General features: G+C 39.0%; 1 protein-coding gene across 3 annotated transcripts; it reads right to left on the reverse strand.

The window, feature by feature from the left end:
• Nucleotides 1–5,765: 5,765 nt before the first annotated feature.
• On the reverse strand, nucleotides 5,766–16,689 carry LOC119016615 (syntaxin-12-like). Of its 3 annotated transcripts, none has more exons than XM_037092615.1 (10): nucleotides 16,541–16,689; nucleotides 15,687–15,828; nucleotides 12,146–12,215; nucleotides 11,655–11,754; nucleotides 7,990–8,127; nucleotides 7,786–7,829; nucleotides 7,299–7,404; nucleotides 7,071–7,143; nucleotides 6,736–6,818; nucleotides 5,766–6,649 (listed from the first exon to the last, which is right to left on the reverse strand). In XM_037092615.1, exons 2-10 carry the CDS (start codon nucleotides 15,784–15,786, stop codon nucleotides 6,557–6,559), a joined length of 807 nt encoding a protein of 268 aa, XP_036948510.1. In that variant the 5' UTR covers nucleotides 15,787–15,828; nucleotides 16,541–16,689; the 3' UTR covers nucleotides 5,766–6,556. The 3 variants fall into 3 exon arrangements, with proteins under 3 accessions (XP_036948510.1, XP_036948509.1, XP_036948511.1); XM_037092614.1 differs by lacking the exon at nucleotides 16,541–16,689 and adding an exon at nucleotides 16,166–16,192; XM_037092616.1 differs by lacking the exon at nucleotides 16,541–16,689 and adding an exon at nucleotides 16,060–16,191.
• Nucleotides 16,690–19,813: the final 3,124 nt, after the last annotated feature.

Genomic DNA, 19,813 nt, shown 5'->3' on the forward strand with positions numbered 1-19,813 from the left:
GAAACGACAAGTGGAAGAAGAAACCCAGGCTCAGGGAAGAGGAAAGGCAGTCGAGTTAGGAAAACATCCTCATTCACTCCATTCATGTTTCTCCTCTACACCCAGTGGAGTGCTTGAGTTACTGCCCCTTATCAATCTCGAACTGTGATTTTAAATCGAACGCCCAAGTACTCTTAAGGAGGTAGGACAATACATGTAATTGAGGCTTCCTCCGACATACATCCACGGGCAGTCCTCTGTTTAGTCGCTGGAAAAACTTTGGATCATGTGGAACTTAGAGGGGAAGGGAAGAGGTTTCCTCCTTTTAGAAAACTGTCTGCGCATGTTATGCTGCTCTTACCGTTCACCCACTCTGCAAACGCGTTCAAGAACAGTTTTTACCCAGGAGCAATGGTGTTGCTGAATGCAAAGAAAGAAAACCATACTTAAGAATTGGTTAGAACCCACCATTGCAATGAAGACCACCTCAGGCTGATTTTATATTTGAAAGGTACTGCTTTCTATAAAAAAGGCCACTGCCACAATTAACAGAGCTAGAACTTATACGTGTACATCTACCCGGCCTAAAACATAGAGACCCTCCATAGTTTAAAGGGCTACAATGTAGTTTTGAAGAGGTTGTTCCATCAGTGAACAAACAAGCTGTTATCTGAGGAAAACACTGTCCCAAAACACTGTTTGAGGCTAGAGGGGTGGCAGGGTCCGCCATGTATAAACAAAGTTAAACATTATAATTTCTCTTTTCCTTTGTGGTCAGTTTGTTTATTCAGTTTATTCAGCCATGAAAACAAAGGCAGTTTGATTATTCGGTTTACTCAGGCAGAAAAGAATCAGCCAATGAGGATCTTTCTCTGCCCATTTAAATTTCCTGAGCGGTCCTTTAAATTAACACCAACCCTCAGCCTTGCCTTGGTGTCATTTATTTGACTGTTTTACACATATGAGTAGATTATATGCATACATTTGCAATTAGGATTTATATCTGTGTTTCTATATTTTCCTCATATTGCTTTATTCGTATTTATGCTTTGTTTATATACTAATTGCAGAATATATATTTTTATTCCACGGTTATTTTTTTTTTGTCTTTTTGCTGCATCATGTGTTTTTTATAATAACGTACCCTGAGTCCAGTGTCTATGTTGATTCACCCAGCCTGTAAGACAGCACGGAGGGCTTTTCAGTCCGAACACCCGCCCACCCCCCATGCACAGGAGGCTGAGGCTTTGTATGCAATGAGGCAAGTGTATTTGTGAGAAGCGGCCAATGAGGATGACGCTGGGAGCAGGCTGCACCAATCAGGGCTCTCGGAAGTGCTGATCATGGCAGAGCTCCACCATCAGTAACCAAGGGTCCCTGCTCCATATAGATTCATGCATTCACTTTCACTCAGCAGCTTGAAACAATGCTTAGATGAAAAAAGGAACGTGTGCTGGCTGAAGTCATCAGAATCAATTCCCATGAATATGTATGAATTTGAATTCAGGTGACATTTGTATTCGGTGACAGATGGTGGAGACTGCTGAGATCATGTCTGGACGCCATTTGTTACATAATGGATTGTTGTAGGCCACACATTGTGGGTGCGTTTGAAACAAGGTCCTGTAATCAGCTGTCACGCAACATAATTGATTAAGCTTAAGCTCCGCCATTCTCTGCACTTGCTGGCAATGGGCAAATAGGCAAATGGGTGCAGCTGGAGCGGTTGCAACGCTGATACTCACAGCAGTGGTGATCTGACCCGGCATCTCTGAGAGCTCCAACCAGGTTTTAGGACATAAAGGAGCCACAGAGACTGCTACACAACATACTGCAGAGGAGGAAAGTGTCCAGATTCTTGCAGGGATATTTCAGTTTCTTGTAAAACATGCTGACTCAGTGTCTTCCTTAGAGTGAGGAGTGAAGATGAGAAGATCAGTATCAGTCTTGTGTCTGTGTTTGTACAGATCTGGAGTCAGGACGTGGTTCCAGCGGGGAGGGAATCCAACTATGTTTAGCCTGTCTCTGACAAAAGTTCAAAATAAATCATCACACATCTGCACCGCTGTGGAATTTAAAGTTTGCCAACATTAACCATCTTTATGGACCAAACCGTTCCTTTTTTTAAAACTGGATTTAACTTTTATGGGCATTTTTTTTTTCTTCAAAAGTTCTTGGAAAAGTCTTGCAAAAAGACAGAAAGAAGACATAAAAGAAAACTTGTATTTAAATGAACCAATTTTTCCCAAATAATGTGGCACTTTGTCACATTGTTGCAGTGTAGGTGAAATCACACACCCCCAAATATAAATGATGCACTAATTTAAAATATTGAGTGGCCAAAAGATCTGCCTCATCTCAGAAGCACAGGGTGGTTTGCAGCGGCACCTTACAATTCTGACATTTTTGAATACATGTACTAGAATGAGAGAAAAAATCCAGTAACCAGCTGATCAAAAACATAATCCAGTCGCCTGCAGGAGCTACTCGAGTGAAACGATTGTTTTTCTTTTCAGCTTTGCCAAAAAAAAATTTGAAAACACAACATTAGATTCAGCAGCAACGTGGACACTCAGCACAACAGAAGTATCGAATCAGTGCACAGACATATGATAAAGTGGGTGTCTCCGGGGGGTTACAGCGGCACTGGTTATAATTGGCATAACTAAGTCACTTTGAGCGCTTTTGTCCGGGGAGTGGCCTGTTCAGCACAACAACCGCCCCCCACCCCCGCATCAGCAGTCTGTACAGTCACATCTCCTCACACATTCACACAGACACTCCTCCCCCATCATTACACAAAAGGCCACGGCTCCCTCCCCCATCAATACACCAAAGGTTTCGCCCCCCCCTCACCCCCCCAAGTGTGAGAAGCAGGTGCTGAGCCAGACAGTCTGCTGAGGTGAACGACAGCACGGTGGCTCCCAGAACGCCACACTTCAACTCCTCGTGGCCCCTTTTTCCCTCTCTGCAGTGTACCTACAGAATGCAGACCAGTGTGCGAGGGGAGCAGTGGACTGAAATGACGTGCATAGGTAACAGCACAGTCCTGAATTCTAGTGCAGATCGTAAAGTGACCAAAAACATGTCAGGAAGATTTGTGGGAAAAATCAGTACGAAATATATACTATATATATACTCTCAGTCGTTCAGTCATCTTTCCCAGAGACAACTCTAACAAGTCTTTGCTGTTACAGTGGCAGGATTCAATCAGTTGGCCCACAGGGTCCAAATGGAGCCGTGGAGCCCCACTGACCCCTCAAAGTGTGTGTGGCCCCAAGGAACAGCAATGAAAAACCGAAGTGAATCTGTGTGTTGTGGCCACAGTTGGTATTATGTGTTAATGTGTTGCTTTTTAGAGCCTAAAGAAAGACAATCTCCTGTACACTATCAGTTTTCTGAGGACTGTGAAATGACGATGAGCTTCACTAACCCCCACAAACGTCTCTGTGCGTGCTCAGGATTTCACCAATCAGGTCCCAAGTCTCTGAGAGCTGCATCAGTATATGATTTGATGCATTTCATGTGTGTATGTGGCGAAGACAGGGTTGTGTGGGCACAAGAGTCCCATTTTATCCATGTATTTTCCTTTGTGACCAGACATTAGCCAGGAGCAGCCTGAAACTAAGTTGGAATCTCATCTCAGCTCTCTTCCTACACTTCCTCCTCAGGTTTGATGGTTGAACGACACCACTGGCCATGATGGTCTTAATCCAAAACACCCCGCCTTCTTCTCCAGTGACGATGACAGTATTTCTGCCATAAACAGTATGTGTTTCAGTAATAAAGCTAAGAAAATTACAGTAAAACAACCTCAAATGTGGCATAACTTGGAGGAGCTACCAGCTGCCTTGGTTTGGTTGTCATCTCGTTTGAGCAGATAGAAGCTTCATTACCCACCATAGAGCCTATAAACAGCCAATGGGTGATTGCGTAGACCAGTGTCACACCATCTCTTCTTGCACCTCTCTCTTGAGCCATTAACATGCCAGACTCTGGATGATTGACGTAGCAAGTAAGACATCGAATCCAGCAATATATAGTGTATATCAGCCCTATACTCAGAAATTATGCAAGTTCATGTAATTTTTGTGCATTTTGTTCTTTGAATCAGCTCTTTTTCCACCCAGACACCTTTTTTTTCACTGTATGGCTCAAGCAGGGATATGCTGAGGACACAAAATTGCATTTTTGGGCTGGGCTATTTAAGACTATATGATGTGGGCACATTGTGATTTCCAGAGAGGAGTTACAGGTAACCTACAGGCTTAGTTTTGATTAGAAATATTCAGTATGTTCAAACTCCCATCCATCACTGAAGGGGACAAAAAACAAATCAGACAATTACCTTTCAAAAGAGCCCAAAGCCATGCCTGTACTGCAAATGCTTCAGCCTTGAATGAACTTGGGCTCAACAGGGATAGGCTTTTTAGGATCATTTCCCATGCAATTTCTGGAATGACAACAGGATATATCAGTTTGTCTCTTGAGTTTTGTGAAGAAAAGGGTTTCAAATGTAAGGAGCCATAGCCTTTTTCAGGGGAGTGTGGTCATATTATGTAATTGCATTACATATATAAGCAGATATGTGATATAGACCGATAAAAATATAAACACGACACTTTTGTTTTTGAACCCATTTTTCATGAGCTGAACTCAAAGATCTGAAACTTTTTTCTGTATAGACAAAAGATCCATTTCTCTCAAATACTGTTCACAAATCTGTCTAAATCTGTTAGTGAGAACTTCTCCCTTGCCGAGATAATCCTTCCCACCAAACAGGTGTGGCAAATCAATATGCAGTGAGTTCAGCTCATGAAAAATAGGAGCAAAAACAAAAGTGTCGCATTTACATTTTTGCTCAGCGTATAACAGATGATATTTGCTATATGACAGCAGATGATATATGGTGTGTGGGATATGTGATTGTTTGGAATTTCAATCTTTCAGCAGCCTGGGAGGCCATGCTTAACTTGAAAGCAATTAACTTGAAATAATCTTTATTAATTCTTTAGTACCGACACTGACATGCACGCTCAAATACACTAACATGGATGTGCAGCTATACCACCTATCAAAGCAAAAATCAAGACTTTTGTCTGCTCTAGATGCCATTACTTCGATTTACCTTTACATGTTAAACTGTTTGTTGCTGATAGGTAGTGAGGCTGAATTTGATATACCGCACCTTTCAGCAAGTCATAAAATTACACTTTGAATTACAAGTGTGGATTGTGCCGACAAACGCCTAAGGGCTAAAAGTCGCAGAGCCTGTTACCTCAAAAGAACGAAAGGCCCTTTGCTTAAAAAAGATCATGGCTTAGGTTAAAAGTTGTGTGTTAGTCGTGTCAGGTAACGTGTGTCATGGGGATTGCTTTGTGTATAACAGTAATCTTCGGATCACTAATTCCTAACAAATTGATGCTCTCTGGAGTCATGTGGGATCTGGAATCAAGTCTTAATGCTTCAAAACACTGAATGTACTTTTTATTAACGAAAATTTGATCTGCTTGTTCGCCCTCTTGTGTTTCTTAACCAATTATGCTCTTTATGAATGTAGCCATGTTTCCAGATTTTGGCTTTGACTTTTATGAGTTCTATACTCTATATGTGTGTTCGACTAATCAAACAGACTACAAACTGGCTCGCCGAGTTCCGTGTGCCTCACATCCTGCACCAGCAGGTGATTCCAGCCCAAATTTAGGCTCAAACCTACATTGAGGAGAACCACTGAGACAGCTTGCACATTGAACATGAAAATAAAAAAACAAATGACACATCCAGATGGGCAAAAGTGTTGAAGATATTTATTATGCATAATGTCAGGTGCCATAGAAATTAATTTAGAAATGTTTAAATTGAAGAACTGGGTTTAATTTTTTTGATACTGTAATTTATATTCTCTATAATGTTCTGAGTAGAATATAATGCAGCACATTGTAATATTTACAAACATGGATTGGTCACGTGATAAAGCTTTCATTTTACAACGAGTATATTACAACCATGGCATCATCATCACCAGGAGTCATACAAGTCCCATGTAATGTTACAATGAAGGCCAGGAGCCCACAGTGGGGCCTAAGGCACTCCACATACTATACATCAGAAGATGCCACCACAATAGGTAACGAAAAAATAAATTTACAGCCCCTGAAAGAGCACAGATTCTTTTTAAGTCAACAAGCAGCCTGTTTCCTTTTTTCATTTTGCCTGCTGAGAAACTCCTTCCAATAACATTTGTTTCATTTGAAATACAGAGACAGTTAGTGTTAATACAGTAAATAAGAGAATAAGCGAGTGAAAGAAGCAAGGAATCTCGTATCTTAAAATGCTCCCTTACACCACCTCAGACCTCCATCCTATTCTTCATCTTAAAAAAAATTATTTTACAAAAAACAGGCTTGATCAGTTCAGATGAGCACGTTTTCTTTTTTTCCATACGAACCATCCCTCTGCATTGATCTACTTCGCTGACCTTGGTGAAGTTATCAGTGATTCTGAGCCAGAACTTGCAGGTGGGGGGGAGCAGGCAGAGTAAAATACAGTAATGACACATTGGTTGTGCGGAGCCAGCTCACTTAGAAGCTTGCCAGATAATGATGCCGAGTATGACGAGCACGACGGAACAAACTATTGCGAGGATACACATCTTCTTCCGGGACTTTTGCTGTGATAAAGAAAACAGAGACATGGTTGGTTGCTGGCAGGGACTCCACTGACAGACAGCTCTTTCAGAGACTGCAGCCGACTCACCTGATAGTAGACGGCTCTCTGGAGCTGCTCTGTTCCTCGCTCTACGTGAACTTCAGCATTCTCAACATTGGCCTCGATGCTATCTACGGGGCAGAATATACAGCAAGGTCAGATGGGAACCTATGAAGTTAGAGGAAACTTCGCAGCTTAATTTCTTGTTCTATCTCAGGCGTTTCGTCTCTTTTTTGGTGCAGCCATCACAACTTCTTCTCCCTTTAAATACTGACTTGGATGTTGATTACAATGGCAAAGATTAAAAGCATTTCGGCCTGTACTAGAATAGAGAATAAAACGTAAAAAATCACCCCGGGACTATCAACCCCATTGCCACTCACCAATCATCTCTCCCTGATCGTGGATCATCACTGCAAGGTCCTTGAAGATCTGGTTTACATCCAGGATGTCGGACTACAAATGGCAATAAGGTAGAATAAGCAGTGACAGGTGTGTGTGGTTCCAGGATATGACAGTGAGTTTTAGCGGAGGGTAGTAGTTATTTGTTGGGATCTATAAAACTTCCACTGTTTTCTAGTAATATTCGAAATAAATATGCAAAGGCTAACCTCTAGTTGTCTGATGTTGGTTTCTCTCTCCCTGATGAGCTCCAGGTCTTCCTCTGTGATGGCCACCTCCTCTGCCTGGGTGGTGATTGGACCCCAGTCATCTTGGCTTTATATACACAATATCAAAAATATTTAAAAAAATGTTAGACTTAATTTTAGTCAGCACAGACTTCAACTGTTAGAACGGTGCATGAGAATGGCTCTAGTTGTGCCAGGGTTGTTCCTCATTAAGTCAGTGTTTCCTTATCATTACCTAGACAATATCGCCCACCAAAGTCTAAACATATAATATTTTTCCCTTTTCATAAAATAGTTAGGATCTCCAACATTGCATCTTTTGAGTGACAGAATATATAACAACTATAAACTTGCTCAACTCTCAGCAGTAGGTTTACAGAGTATGTATCCTATTGAACGAATAGGCATGTATACAGTGGAATCTGAATTATTTTTATGATGCATATGATTAGTACATGATGATGCTTACTTATCAAAAGAAACAAGCTTTTCATCACGATGACTGTCTTCAGTCTGAAAGAAAGGGAAAAACTCACTATTGGCAGTCAAGTCAGCAAAAGCAAAGATGATCAACACATGATGACACGAGCCTTGAAACTAAAGTTTATCTCATTGTTGTGCTCTCTCTTATTTGTTTAGGTGATCTCTGTATCTGACCTCTTATCCTACTTACTGATAGGCGGGATCCTGCTCTTGCTCTGGCAACTGACTCCTTCTCCTTCTCTGCTGCACGCCGTTGAACCGCTTGAAAGTTGTTCAGAGCTGCAGAGAAATCATTCATCAGCCGGTCCTTCTGGATCTTTTGCTGCCTCTGGACACCAGTTAGAAACACAAGGAGGAATTCATGATGAGAGTCAAATGAGCAACGGGAGAAACAATGAATGACATAATAATCTGCCGAGGGAATCCATCGCCATTCTGTTTGTCTCTGTTTATATTCCTCCCACTCCAAACAACAATGGGATAGAAGTAAGGAACTCAGTGAACTTTATCTTGCCATCAGTGAGCAACAAACAACCCATCCAGATGGATTTCAACCATGCAGGCCTTAAGAATGTGCTTCCGGTCATAGAGCAACAAGTTGTTTTTCCAACAAAAGGGAAACAACACACTAGACCTGGTTTATACAACCCACAAAAGGAGCATGCAAGGCTTTTCCCCTGCCTAATATCAGCCTCTCTGACCACATCCCCAGCCCCATTCTCACTGCCCTTTGAGAGCTCGGATCCTGAACCGATTCTCCGCATCCTCCTCTGTGTGAAAGTTTTAGATGCGCCGAGGGGTGAAATTTCATTTTGGCTCTGATGCGGATATGTATTTGTAAAAAATTAATGAAGTAAAAAGTAACCTCATTTATTATAAATTAAACACATAGTTGCAGCCTACACTGAAAAACAGTCAAATGAAAAAAAACCAAACAAATGAAAAAAAAAAAACAATAAAAACACAGGACAGTTAAAATGTATTTTAGTTTTCCTTCAGCCACATATAGCAATCAACCCTTGGGCTTGAGCATAAAACACAACCATATTAACTCAGGATCCTTTTTACTGTGGAAAATGTAAGAATCACTGTAGGCCTATATAATATAATATAATATATATATATATATATATATATATATATATATATATATATATATATATATATATATATATATATATATATATATATATATATATATATATATAATATAATATAATATAATATAATATAATATAATATAAAATATATATATATATATATATATATATATATATATATATATATATATATATATATATATATATAATTATAAATATATATAATTTTCCATGTAAAATGGCAAAGCCACAGGGAGCCACTGCAGAGGAGCAAAATAGCTGCATGTGGCTTCGGAGCAGCAGGGAACGACATTTCGATCTTCTGTATGCCCTGTATTCTGCCTGTATGGCAGAACTGACGAATAAATCTTTGAATCTTGGATCAATGTGAATGACCAATGAAATCAATTCACTGCATTTAACATGTCCCTGTTAGGTATGGGACAACATGAAAATGTATTGTTGAAATTTTCTCTGTTACTTATGTTAGTAATATTATCTTGATATTTATTCAAATGTGTTTAAAACGCTAAACAATGGCACTAAAACACAACTGAAATCCTTTCCATTTTATCAAGAAACAAATAATTGTATTGCATCACAGACAGGACACATCTTTTTTTGGTGAAAAACAAAAATATAATTTTAAATAAGTCATCATAAATAATAAGGTCCCCCTGCATAAAGAAAATATATGCTAGAATTCAACTCATTACAGCGTAAACCTCTGCAAAAGGCCTAACAGCCTCCTTTCATTTAATCAAGCCCAATACAAAATCAATTAAACATATTTAAATCTGATAGATCGGGAATTTCTTTTGGATCTGATGCAAACTGTGCTCACTCACAGAAACCAGACAAACTTTTTTCATCAAGATCCATGCACTGTTCCCAGAGAAACTAATGTCAGAAAATAAGAAAAATCTGTAGCTCATTCATTGTATCTGTAATGTTAATGTGGTCTGCTCTGGACTGAGATTCATCCCCCATCCAAGTTTGGTGGAAATACATTCAGCAGTTTTTGTGTAAACCTGCTGACAAACCAACTAACCAACAAAAACATAATCTCCATGGTGGAAGCCATAAATTTTAAAAAAGGGCAACATTGTGCACGCCTGTTGTTTCTCACAGGATTTTTAAAGTAGAATTAGATTTTTGAATTGAGATTAAAATGTAGATACAATTCTGAGTATGATTAGGAGAAGACTTGTTTGGGTTAAAGCAAAAACAGATGATAGAGCTTTGGATCAAAACAGGCCCTTTCACACTCTTTCACAGAGGCAACAAGTACAACACAATGACCGCACAGGGGCAGTAGCTGATCACAGCACAGTTGGGCGGGTCTAGGCAAAAACTGTCTTGGGGGGAAAAAAAACAAAGCATGACATCTACAGGCCAATACTGAATCAGATTCATAGCACCATCTGCTGGCGACAGGAGATCGCAGGCCACATACTCCTTAAAATTGCTCTGAGCGGGTTAACCAGATACACACTAATACTGTATACTGTCAGCAACTTCTCAACACCTTGAGGGTGCAGCTGCTGCACACTGGGCACAGGGGTACAGGGACTCATACAACAGCTTTAATTATGATGTTTTATTTTTCCACTGATTCATACTATTTTGATTTTATACTTAAAATAAAGGGACGGCAACAATCATTTTGTGTTGCAATCTTGTTTGAGTAATGATAATTGTATCTTGAAAGGATTGCCTCTTACTCACACCATGGAGTTACGGTAAGTAAATCATGTTGGCACTTCAGTTTGAGAGAGCAACAGCCAATGGTGAGGCTCCACCACAGGACCGATCACTTGTGTAACTTCATTACTCACTCACTATGTCAGGGACAGACTTCCTGCCCCGTTTTGTTGCAGTCCACCCAAATAGTTCCAGTCATAACTTAACTTTGCCTTAACTTTCTAAGTGTTCTTCAAAATGGGGGACAGGGTTGTAAAAATTCATAATAAGATCATAATCCATTATTACCTGTAATTTATTATTTTTTTTAAACAAACACACGCAGCCTATTTAATGCCATTTATTTCTAAAAAGCAACTATCACAATAACATTTAACATACATAAAACATTATTATGAATATTATGATTATTAATTTACTAGGGTGGGTGGAGAAATGGTCCAAGAGAAATTTATCCTTTTGGTGTTCGACGGTCCGTTTCTTTATAACAAGCATGAAAAAAAGCCCAAGCCCACTTTGCTGTGGTCCAGCAGCTAACTAGCTGGCTAGGTGCTGATTTGTGCAACTCCCATGTTCGGCTCTGGGCCAAGTTTAGCCAATAAACAATTGCCAGGATTGAAGCAGTTTTCTTTTTTTGCAAGCTTCCATGCTTTTTTCCATCAGGTAAACAGCAAATTGCTTTGTGATAATACCGTGATTGCCACAGTAATACAAGAGAAAACAGCGCAGGTGAAGACCGCAGCTGATGCCATATCAGGGGCTGAAAGAGTTGTTACCTTTTCATCGGGGGAGATTTCAATCACTACCTCCTGTAACTCTGTTCTGAGGGGCAACAGGGCCCAAGAAAAAAGGGAAGAGGTAAAAACTTGGAAACGGGATATGGCCTAAATCTAATTTCTGATGACTGAAAGAGTCATTTGCATTTTATAAAAGGTCACTATCCTAATTTCCACTGACTTTAAGTTTGGTGGAGTGCCACAGTCACCTCTGTCTCTACTATACTCATTAATCTATACTAGTGACGTATAAACAAATGTAGCCTGACACTTACTTGCTCTGAAGGTGAAGAGATCAAAGGGATTGATCCTAACTCTTTCAGGTGCTTGTTGGTTTCTTTTGCCAGTTGGTTGGTATAGTGTTGTATCTGCTGCCTGTGGAAACACCAGCAGTTACAATGACAAGCAAAGCTCCGGACTACCCAAGATCATTCTACACAAAAGGAGCACATTTCTAATGAATGGGACATTAAAGTGAAGTAGTTTTTAAGTTATTCAAGTAACAAATAAAAACTGGTCAGACACACCTCCCTGAGGACAGTTTTGTGTGTTTCAAAGATAACAACCCTGACGCCTGAGACTCAGAAATCATAAAGGTCAATTTCACATGTCGAATCATACTGAAGTTTCAGCATGTGACAGAGGCCTCTTAACAGAGGTTTTTCGAGTATAACATCTCTGGGCATCAGGTTTACTAGTTAAAAGTGAATGCCTGGCAGAGAGAAGAAACAATATGGAAGTTTCAGGACACGAGGCTGATACATACAGACGATCGTGGAGTTCACTGGTGTCCTGGCTGGTCCCCAGCTGGTTCACCATGCTCTTGATCTGAGCAGCTGTAATGAAAACAAGACACGGTGATGATAAGTCTTGATCCTGTAATGAAACTCATCTGCGCATATCAATGCACGTACGTATATGAATATGGCTCGAAATATACAAGATACAAGGTGCAGGGTGAAGCTCATTTTTTAAAGAAGGCTTTAAAAAACAAAATACATCATCTTTCTAGATCCATTTTAGAAAATGGAGGGTTGCAGATGAGTTCAGGGGCATTCAGTCTAGGTAGAGAAGCTGCTCCATAGTCTGGTTGCTTGAGCGAATGTTGTGTCTTAGTTTCCTTTGGGCTCTGAGCAGAAGTCTCACTTTGCTGATGTCAATGATGCTCTGTAGATGGTACCAGTGATGTTCTGGGTGGTTTTAATCACCTGCTGTAGAGCCTTCCTGTCCTGGGAACCAGATAACTGCTGACCTGGTCTCCCTCAGCTCGACTGATGTAGACAGGCGTGTGTGTTTTTGCCTCCTTTTTTCTAAAAATCAACAATTATCTCCTTGGTTTTGCTGATGTTGCAAAGGAGATACTTCTTTGTGCACCAAAGTTATGGTTTTCCTTATGATATGAACTGCATCCTTCACAATAGAGTTCCCCTGATATCTGAGAGTGCAGTTATGGGTGTACAGTGTGAACAGGAGGGGCCTGAGCACACAACACTGGGGAACTCCACTAACATAGAGGAGGCGTGACTGTCAATCAGAATGAGATGTTAAAAATGTCAGCAATAACATCAGCTTGCTTTTTGACACGTTTTTGCTACACGGCCAGGAATATTATCTGGACCAGCAGTCTTATTTATATTCACTCGCAGCAGGATTTTTATCACATCTGTAGCGGTTACTGACAGTGGCTGGTTCTCTGGAGGTGGAGTAGACTTCACAGCTGAATAAAAATATCCTGTCATCTAAAAGCCTTTAGATGTGCCTTTACAAAGGGAGTATGCTAATAGGAATAATAATTATAAGTCAGCAGTGTTTATAAGTGACACTAGATTTTCTCACTTTAAGTCAATGAGCTTAGACCCAAAATTTTATGTGCCACTACTGTTAGGGGGCAAATTCTAGATATGATTTTTAAACTCCCATGCATTTTTTGACTATGTTCAGATATGACAGACTTTGCTGACTGGCAGCTTATTGCTTCTAAAAGAGATGGTTTGCTGTTGTTCAAAATCATACAAGTACACTCCTGGAACCAATGTTGGGCAAGATACTTGCGAAGTGAAATAAATCACTTTCACCTTCACAAATTCATTAAAACGTAACATTTTCGGTTATTAAATGATGATTTCACAGTCACATTCTAAGTTGAAATGGTTCCTGTGCCTCTGAGTAGACACATTACACAGCATAAATACAGACTGTCACAGCGTGTCAATCATGCACAGGTGTATGTTAAACATGTAAGGCTGTGGATTCACCCCCCCAAAAAAAATCCAGAAGAAGTTTAATGTGTGTAACAGACACATCGTTTGCATGAAATTGAATAATCAGTCTATCAGCAGGTGCCTCAGTCATCAACATCTCCAGTCAGTGACAAAACTGAGAGAACGAAATAGGAACTGAAATCGCACATACCACAAAACCACACAGCAAAGCAGGTGTAGATCCAGCTTTTAGAGTTTCTCCAGAAATAAGCCATTGAAAAAAAATAAAGTGATCATCCAGTAAAACTATTTGTCGTCTCCTTAAAACATATTTAAACAGGTATGAAAGGACAGGATGGGATATAATGTAGGGCACAGACAGCAGGCTAAATAATGCAGAATACTAACTACAAAACAAAAACTACATATATTTTACTACAAATCAAGTGAATGATAATCTTATTTTTAAGTGTAGGCCTAAATTTTATTCACTTTATCACATATAATCTGATCTGATTACACTTTATAGGCACATGTTTACTTTTAACATAGTAGTGATGTGCGGATCACAATTATGCCCATGGATACTGGAACATCTGTGGATTGGGCGATCCAGGTCTTAAAAATAAACACTGTGATTAATGTCACTAAACACTGACGCGCTCAGTGTGAGACCTCACATTATGCAAATTGTTCTGCGATATATCTATCCCTTAAGTCACAGCTGGCTGGCAGGACCTTGCTATGTGTAGCACTGGTTAAACCAAGAGGGCACTGAAAATCCATACTGACATTGGCAGGAGAAAAGTTAGTTAAATGTTAGCAGCCAGTGAGAGTCCTGTGGTGCGTGTGGCAGTAACACTGTGGCAAACACTGTGTTCATGTTATTAACGATGTACTGTATTGAGCTTTTTGTGAAAGTGCACCACATTGATGCATTCAACTGTAAATTTAGCACAATTTACAGGGTTCATTGTCCATCCACCATAGTCTCATGCAATCCTGGAAAACACTCTGTATATTTTTGTCCAGAAATGCTGCATTAAATACAAATGAATGTAAATTCATCACACGCCGTCTACAAAGCCAAGACAGATAAATATTTTTGCTGAAATCTGTTTTATGCTACTGAGACCTGTTATTATGATTATCATAATTGCTATTTTTATTACACGATCACTTGGTTTCACAATGATGCTTTCTTATACATTATTAAACCTTTGTGACTGGAAAAAAGCTTCATCTAGATTAACAGTCTCTTTTACAAGACAGTCCTGGCTAAGACAGGTAGCGGCACAGGTACATGGCTGCACACATGCCAAAACAAACACAACAAACATAGAACTATAATGTACATGTCACATATCTTAAGTGTTGCCCATCTTCTAATCACATCAATGTGACAACAACATAGTTTAGCGGTAAAACCTTTGAGACTGTCAGACTGAAGTACTTTCCAATGAAGCTTAAAACATCATCAGTGACGTGATATTTTTCATTTGATATTTTCCACTGGATTGGGCTGACATTTGTCCTGAACATCTAAAAAGACCCTAAGGAAACTTGGCAACACGTTTTTTTAATACAACAACTGTTGCTGAATGGTTATAGTAAACACACTGATTGGTTATTTTTTACCTAATAAATCCTATCTCCACTAGTTTTCAGTTTCTTGCAACCAAACTTTGGTTCTGTGCAGTATTAATGTAGTTTTGTCGAATCCAGGTGGGTGTTACATCTAGCAGTTTTACATCAGATACAACCTTTAAGTCAACACAGTACAAATATTTACCTATAGAATAAAACTGAAAACAATGAATACAACATTATAGCCAGTGAAAAATATGAAAAATTAGCCAATTAAAAAAACTATAACCAATGAAGGAGTAATATAATATCCCTCAATGTGTATATGTATATATAGGATTTTGCGAGGTACCATAAATTCAACCTAAGTTTCAACATGACGTTCCTTGAGAAAATCCATGACATGAATAGGGTAAAGTTGTTCAACCTACACTTTGTATGACATGTACTGTACAGTGATGGTTCTGTACTAAAAGATGTACTGTTGCACCCTTGGAGATGCAGCACAGACACACTTACTGTTCTGTGTGATCTTCTGGATGTTGGAGCTGCATGTCTGGATGAGGGTGTTGAAGTCCCGTGGGACAGGGCGGTAGGCCTCTGCTTTGCTGGATGACATGTCTGCCAGAGGATGCTGTGTGCCTAGGGCGTTGTGCTTTGGCTGAAGATAAACAGAGGGGAAAAAAAGAAACCGTCTGTTTAGTAGGTCAGATAACTTTCATATTTATATAATAAGATTTGAACAGTCAGGATTTTCACAGTGTCAGAGCAGTTGGCAACTTACAAATAGCATCAGTGCAGCAGGTGTAAACTGTCAGTTACGTTTCCGAATCGATTTTTTTTAAAATCTTATTTTATTTCATATTATGTTATGACAGTCTTGTTTACTCACTCTTACAACGTGTCACAGTCCACTCTCAGTTCCGGAATGATAAGATGTTAATGACAGCTGAGAATAAGCGCATCTAACTTGGACCGACTAACAACTGTTAGCTTACCGCTACTAACATGTTAGCTGCCCACGTCGTCTCACTCAAGCTGATCGGAATCAACGTCTCTGTCAGGCAATGGATATCCATTAAAATTAATGGGAAAGAATATTACCACGGCTTATATAACGTTACATATCTGCAGTCTAGAATTTAAGCCTGTAAACTCAGCGGGCTCAACCAAAAGAAACGGAAAGCTGTACACAATTATGCTTGGTGGTCGGATTTCTAGCTAACTAACGCTAACTTGTCAGCTTTCAGTTGTTTAGGATAAACTAGCTGTCTATAAACCAGCGAGCGTGTTCTTCACGACCAGAGACTTAGAAACAACAACATATTGTCAACGCAGTAACGTTAAAGCGTTTAGTACAACAACATACTTACGTATTTCGCTGTTTTAAAAATGAACACATAGGCTTAATGAGATCTGCCGTGAAAATACTGCCTTTCCTGATCAGTGACGTCATCACGTAATGTAACGCATGCTTGGAGAGTTTTTTTTTTTTTGGGTAACTTTATTTACAAAACGGGAACTGACATTTTGAAAAAGGCGCGAGTAGGCTCTTACGGAGGGGCGACAGCAAACATTTTTGACGACTACTTCAAAAATAATTTTCTTTTCCAGATATTTTAAGAAGCTACATCTATTTTCACTCGCAAGCAGCATGAGACAAGGCATTACGCATACCAAAGCCAGACGAAGACGGTGAGATCACAGAGATCTGTCAGTCTAATCTAGGTTTTAAAAATAACTAACCTAGATTTAGGCTGGACCAGACTAAAAAAGTGGACAAGAGCAAATAATCAGTGAAACACAAACAACAACACACGCCCAGACACATTGTTCTAATTTTCATATATCAAGAATATTGTGACATACCCGTTACAATGATGGACTGTTTGATTTTTTAAGTAATTTTTCTGTCATGGCTATCTATTGGAGATGCCCATCTTCCAAAGCGCTACTGTAATCACACACACCCTTCTTGTATGTGGGTTAGGGTTAGGGGTGTGTACATAAGACAATCGACTGATTATAAAGTGAATCTTATTTAAGTCATAAACAGACACAGACACTAGTCACAGGCTTGATTACAACATGATGCTTGTGTGAAATAGACCGAAATTGACCTAACTAATATAACTAAAATCAACCTGCACAGGACTTAATCTGCTTTATCAAAAAATCTGCATATCCAGATGTCTGCTTGGCTGTTTATTAAAAGAACTTGAAATTATACATAATAATTATTATCCTATGGAGCCCAAACAGGGATATCATTATTGATTTTAAGTTGTAACCCAAGTGAATTCCTGTCTGATCCATCTAAGATCTAATCTTAAGTTGACATCATAATGGCAGCACTTTTCTACACTATTGCAACATAAGACGTTGCTGTAAAACTTTGCCTACTCCGACCATAACTCGTGTGGAAAACTGTACTTCTTACTCCTCTAAAAGTAACTTCTGTCATCTGTAATGTGCAAATGAGAACATATTGTCATTTTGGAGCCAGACCAAAAATAAATTTAATCTAATGCATTTCTGTTAAAAGTCAGTATTTCAAATCACAGTGAAATATGGTCTAAATTCTTCAAATACCTGATGAAAAATACATTGTAAGCAGAGAAATAGACAAAAAAAATAAAGTAAGCAATTTATTGAAAACTGCATTTAAACTCAAGCAGGCTGTTCATGAGCTGATCAAAAGTTTAAGACCACAGCCTTAAAAAGTCAGAGTCCATGTTTGCCAACACATTTGCCAGTACAATTTAGTGTACTAGTGATAGTGACTGAGGAGGTCAAAGTAAAACAATGTAACCCTTTGCTATATAAATAAAGTTGATTTTGTGTTATTTTGTTGTAAAGTAATTGTGATATGGGAAAATAAGGTTTTCCTTATTTATATTGTTTATTTTCATTTAGCAAATTTCACATTTGTGCATGTTAAGCTGACCTGCTGCTGACCACAGATTACATTTCTCTCTCAGCAAAGCTTGCAATTAATTGGAATCAGTTAATTAGACATGTAATACTGACACACAGGAGACATGGGGAGAGGTAAAGGGGGGGTGAAATATAATATCACTAGAAAGAGCAGCTTTAAATTTAGCATTTTTTATGCAAACAAGCAAAAAAAATTGGATAATCACTGTTGGGGTATTAGGTTGTATTTGTTTTCTAATGTGAAAAATATTGGGGTTTTTTAAAATATCTTTTTAGGCTCTATCAGGTAATACAATTGCAAGTAAAAATGTTGTCAACACTGATACAAATATGTAACAATGGACTGAATTGCAACATTCTGTGTTTTGTGTTTCAAATGAAAAAATGAAAATAATGAGATACACAGCACACAACTCATTTTCAGGGAGTCCACTTTGTTACTTTATTCGAAGATTCTATGTAAGAATATCACAAAAAAAGTCATTCAAATAGAAAACATCACATAGAAATGCCATGTTATTAAACTGTACCATTTAAGGGGTCTTTGAGGAAAGAGAGTAGCACACATGCTCCTGACATAGGTCATTTTTTATCGACAGCACAAAGACTCATCAAGTATCACAGTAAAACCACAAGGCATTTGGTTTTGTTTTGTAAGTCATAAATAAACCGATCTGTATAAATTACACCAACACTGTAACTGCCCATATCAGTGCATGTGAAAAGGTAGATTGAAGGTAACAAAGTGCAAATAGTCTAACAGGGCTTCAAGTCAGTGCACTTGGATCGATGGGGCTTAATAGAGCAGGAGAAGGAGAAATACGCCTTCATAATATCATATACAGTATTTCAAGCGACTTTCACACTTCAGTGACATTTTCTTTTCAGGCAATGTGGAACAATGCTGACAGGCTTTAGCTTTAATTAGCAAGCCTGTGTGTGACCACGGAGCTCAGACGCCGTTATCTGTTCTTCTCTCTCTAATACAACAGCGCTGAAACACACTACCATCACCATCTTTGTAATGAGCAACAACTCTCCATTTTAATGCCTTAAAATCTGTACTACAAAAATATTGACCTTAACTGGTATCAAGAGGAGACAAAGTGCAAGGATGTGTTCGTCTTCACTACAGAGACAGATAGAAAACACTAGGTAAGTACACTTAGATCGAAGGTGCAAGAGAGAAAGACAGAATCTTTATATTAGAACTAGCTCAACAACTTTTTGATGGCTTATACTAAAACTAATGAATATATCACAAGTCTAAATTCAACCAGATCCATGCACCAGATCCCCCGCAAAAAAAAATAAGCGTTCAGGTACTCTCCAACTGTTTCACTGTTGTAGTGCCTCTGGAGCCATGTTTAGATTAGAGCTCGGCTGATGCATCACAGAAATACAGGTATCAGGCAGACTTCAACAAATTCTTCAGTTGACTTCATTTGATGCAACCCGCTTAGCCTAATGCCAAAATATATTGTATTGTTAATGTTGTTTTGTCCATTCAAAATGCCATAGTTGTTTCACTGAATAACAAACTTATGTTACTGTATGGCAGATGCATTAGAAAATTCTGCAAACAGCTTCATCTTTATCCAGATTTTCCATCTACTGTGTTAATTTCAGAATGTTTTGTCATATTACTTCTCAGGTGGTTTGCTGTGATAACTAAATCACATGGCTCACTAGTTTTCTCTATTTTCCCA

Source organism: Acanthopagrus latus, chromosome 3 (assembly GCF_904848185.1).
Source record: "Acanthopagrus latus isolate v.2019 chromosome 3, fAcaLat1.1, whole genome shotgun sequence".
Taxonomy (NCBI): Eukaryota; Metazoa; Chordata; class Actinopteri; order Spariformes; family Sparidae; genus Acanthopagrus; species Acanthopagrus latus.

Coding starts and splice junctions, on each gene's coding strand:
- LOC119016615 (XM_037092614.1), bottom strand. Junction 8,128..11,654: donor TCTCTTCACCTTCAGAGCAA/GTAAGTGTCAGG, acceptor ACTGGTGTCCAG/AGGCAGCAAAAGATCCAGAA. Junction 7,830..7,989: donor GAGCAGGATCCCGCCTATCA/GTAAGTAGGATA, acceptor CCTTTCTTTCAG/ACTGAAGACAGTCATCGTGA.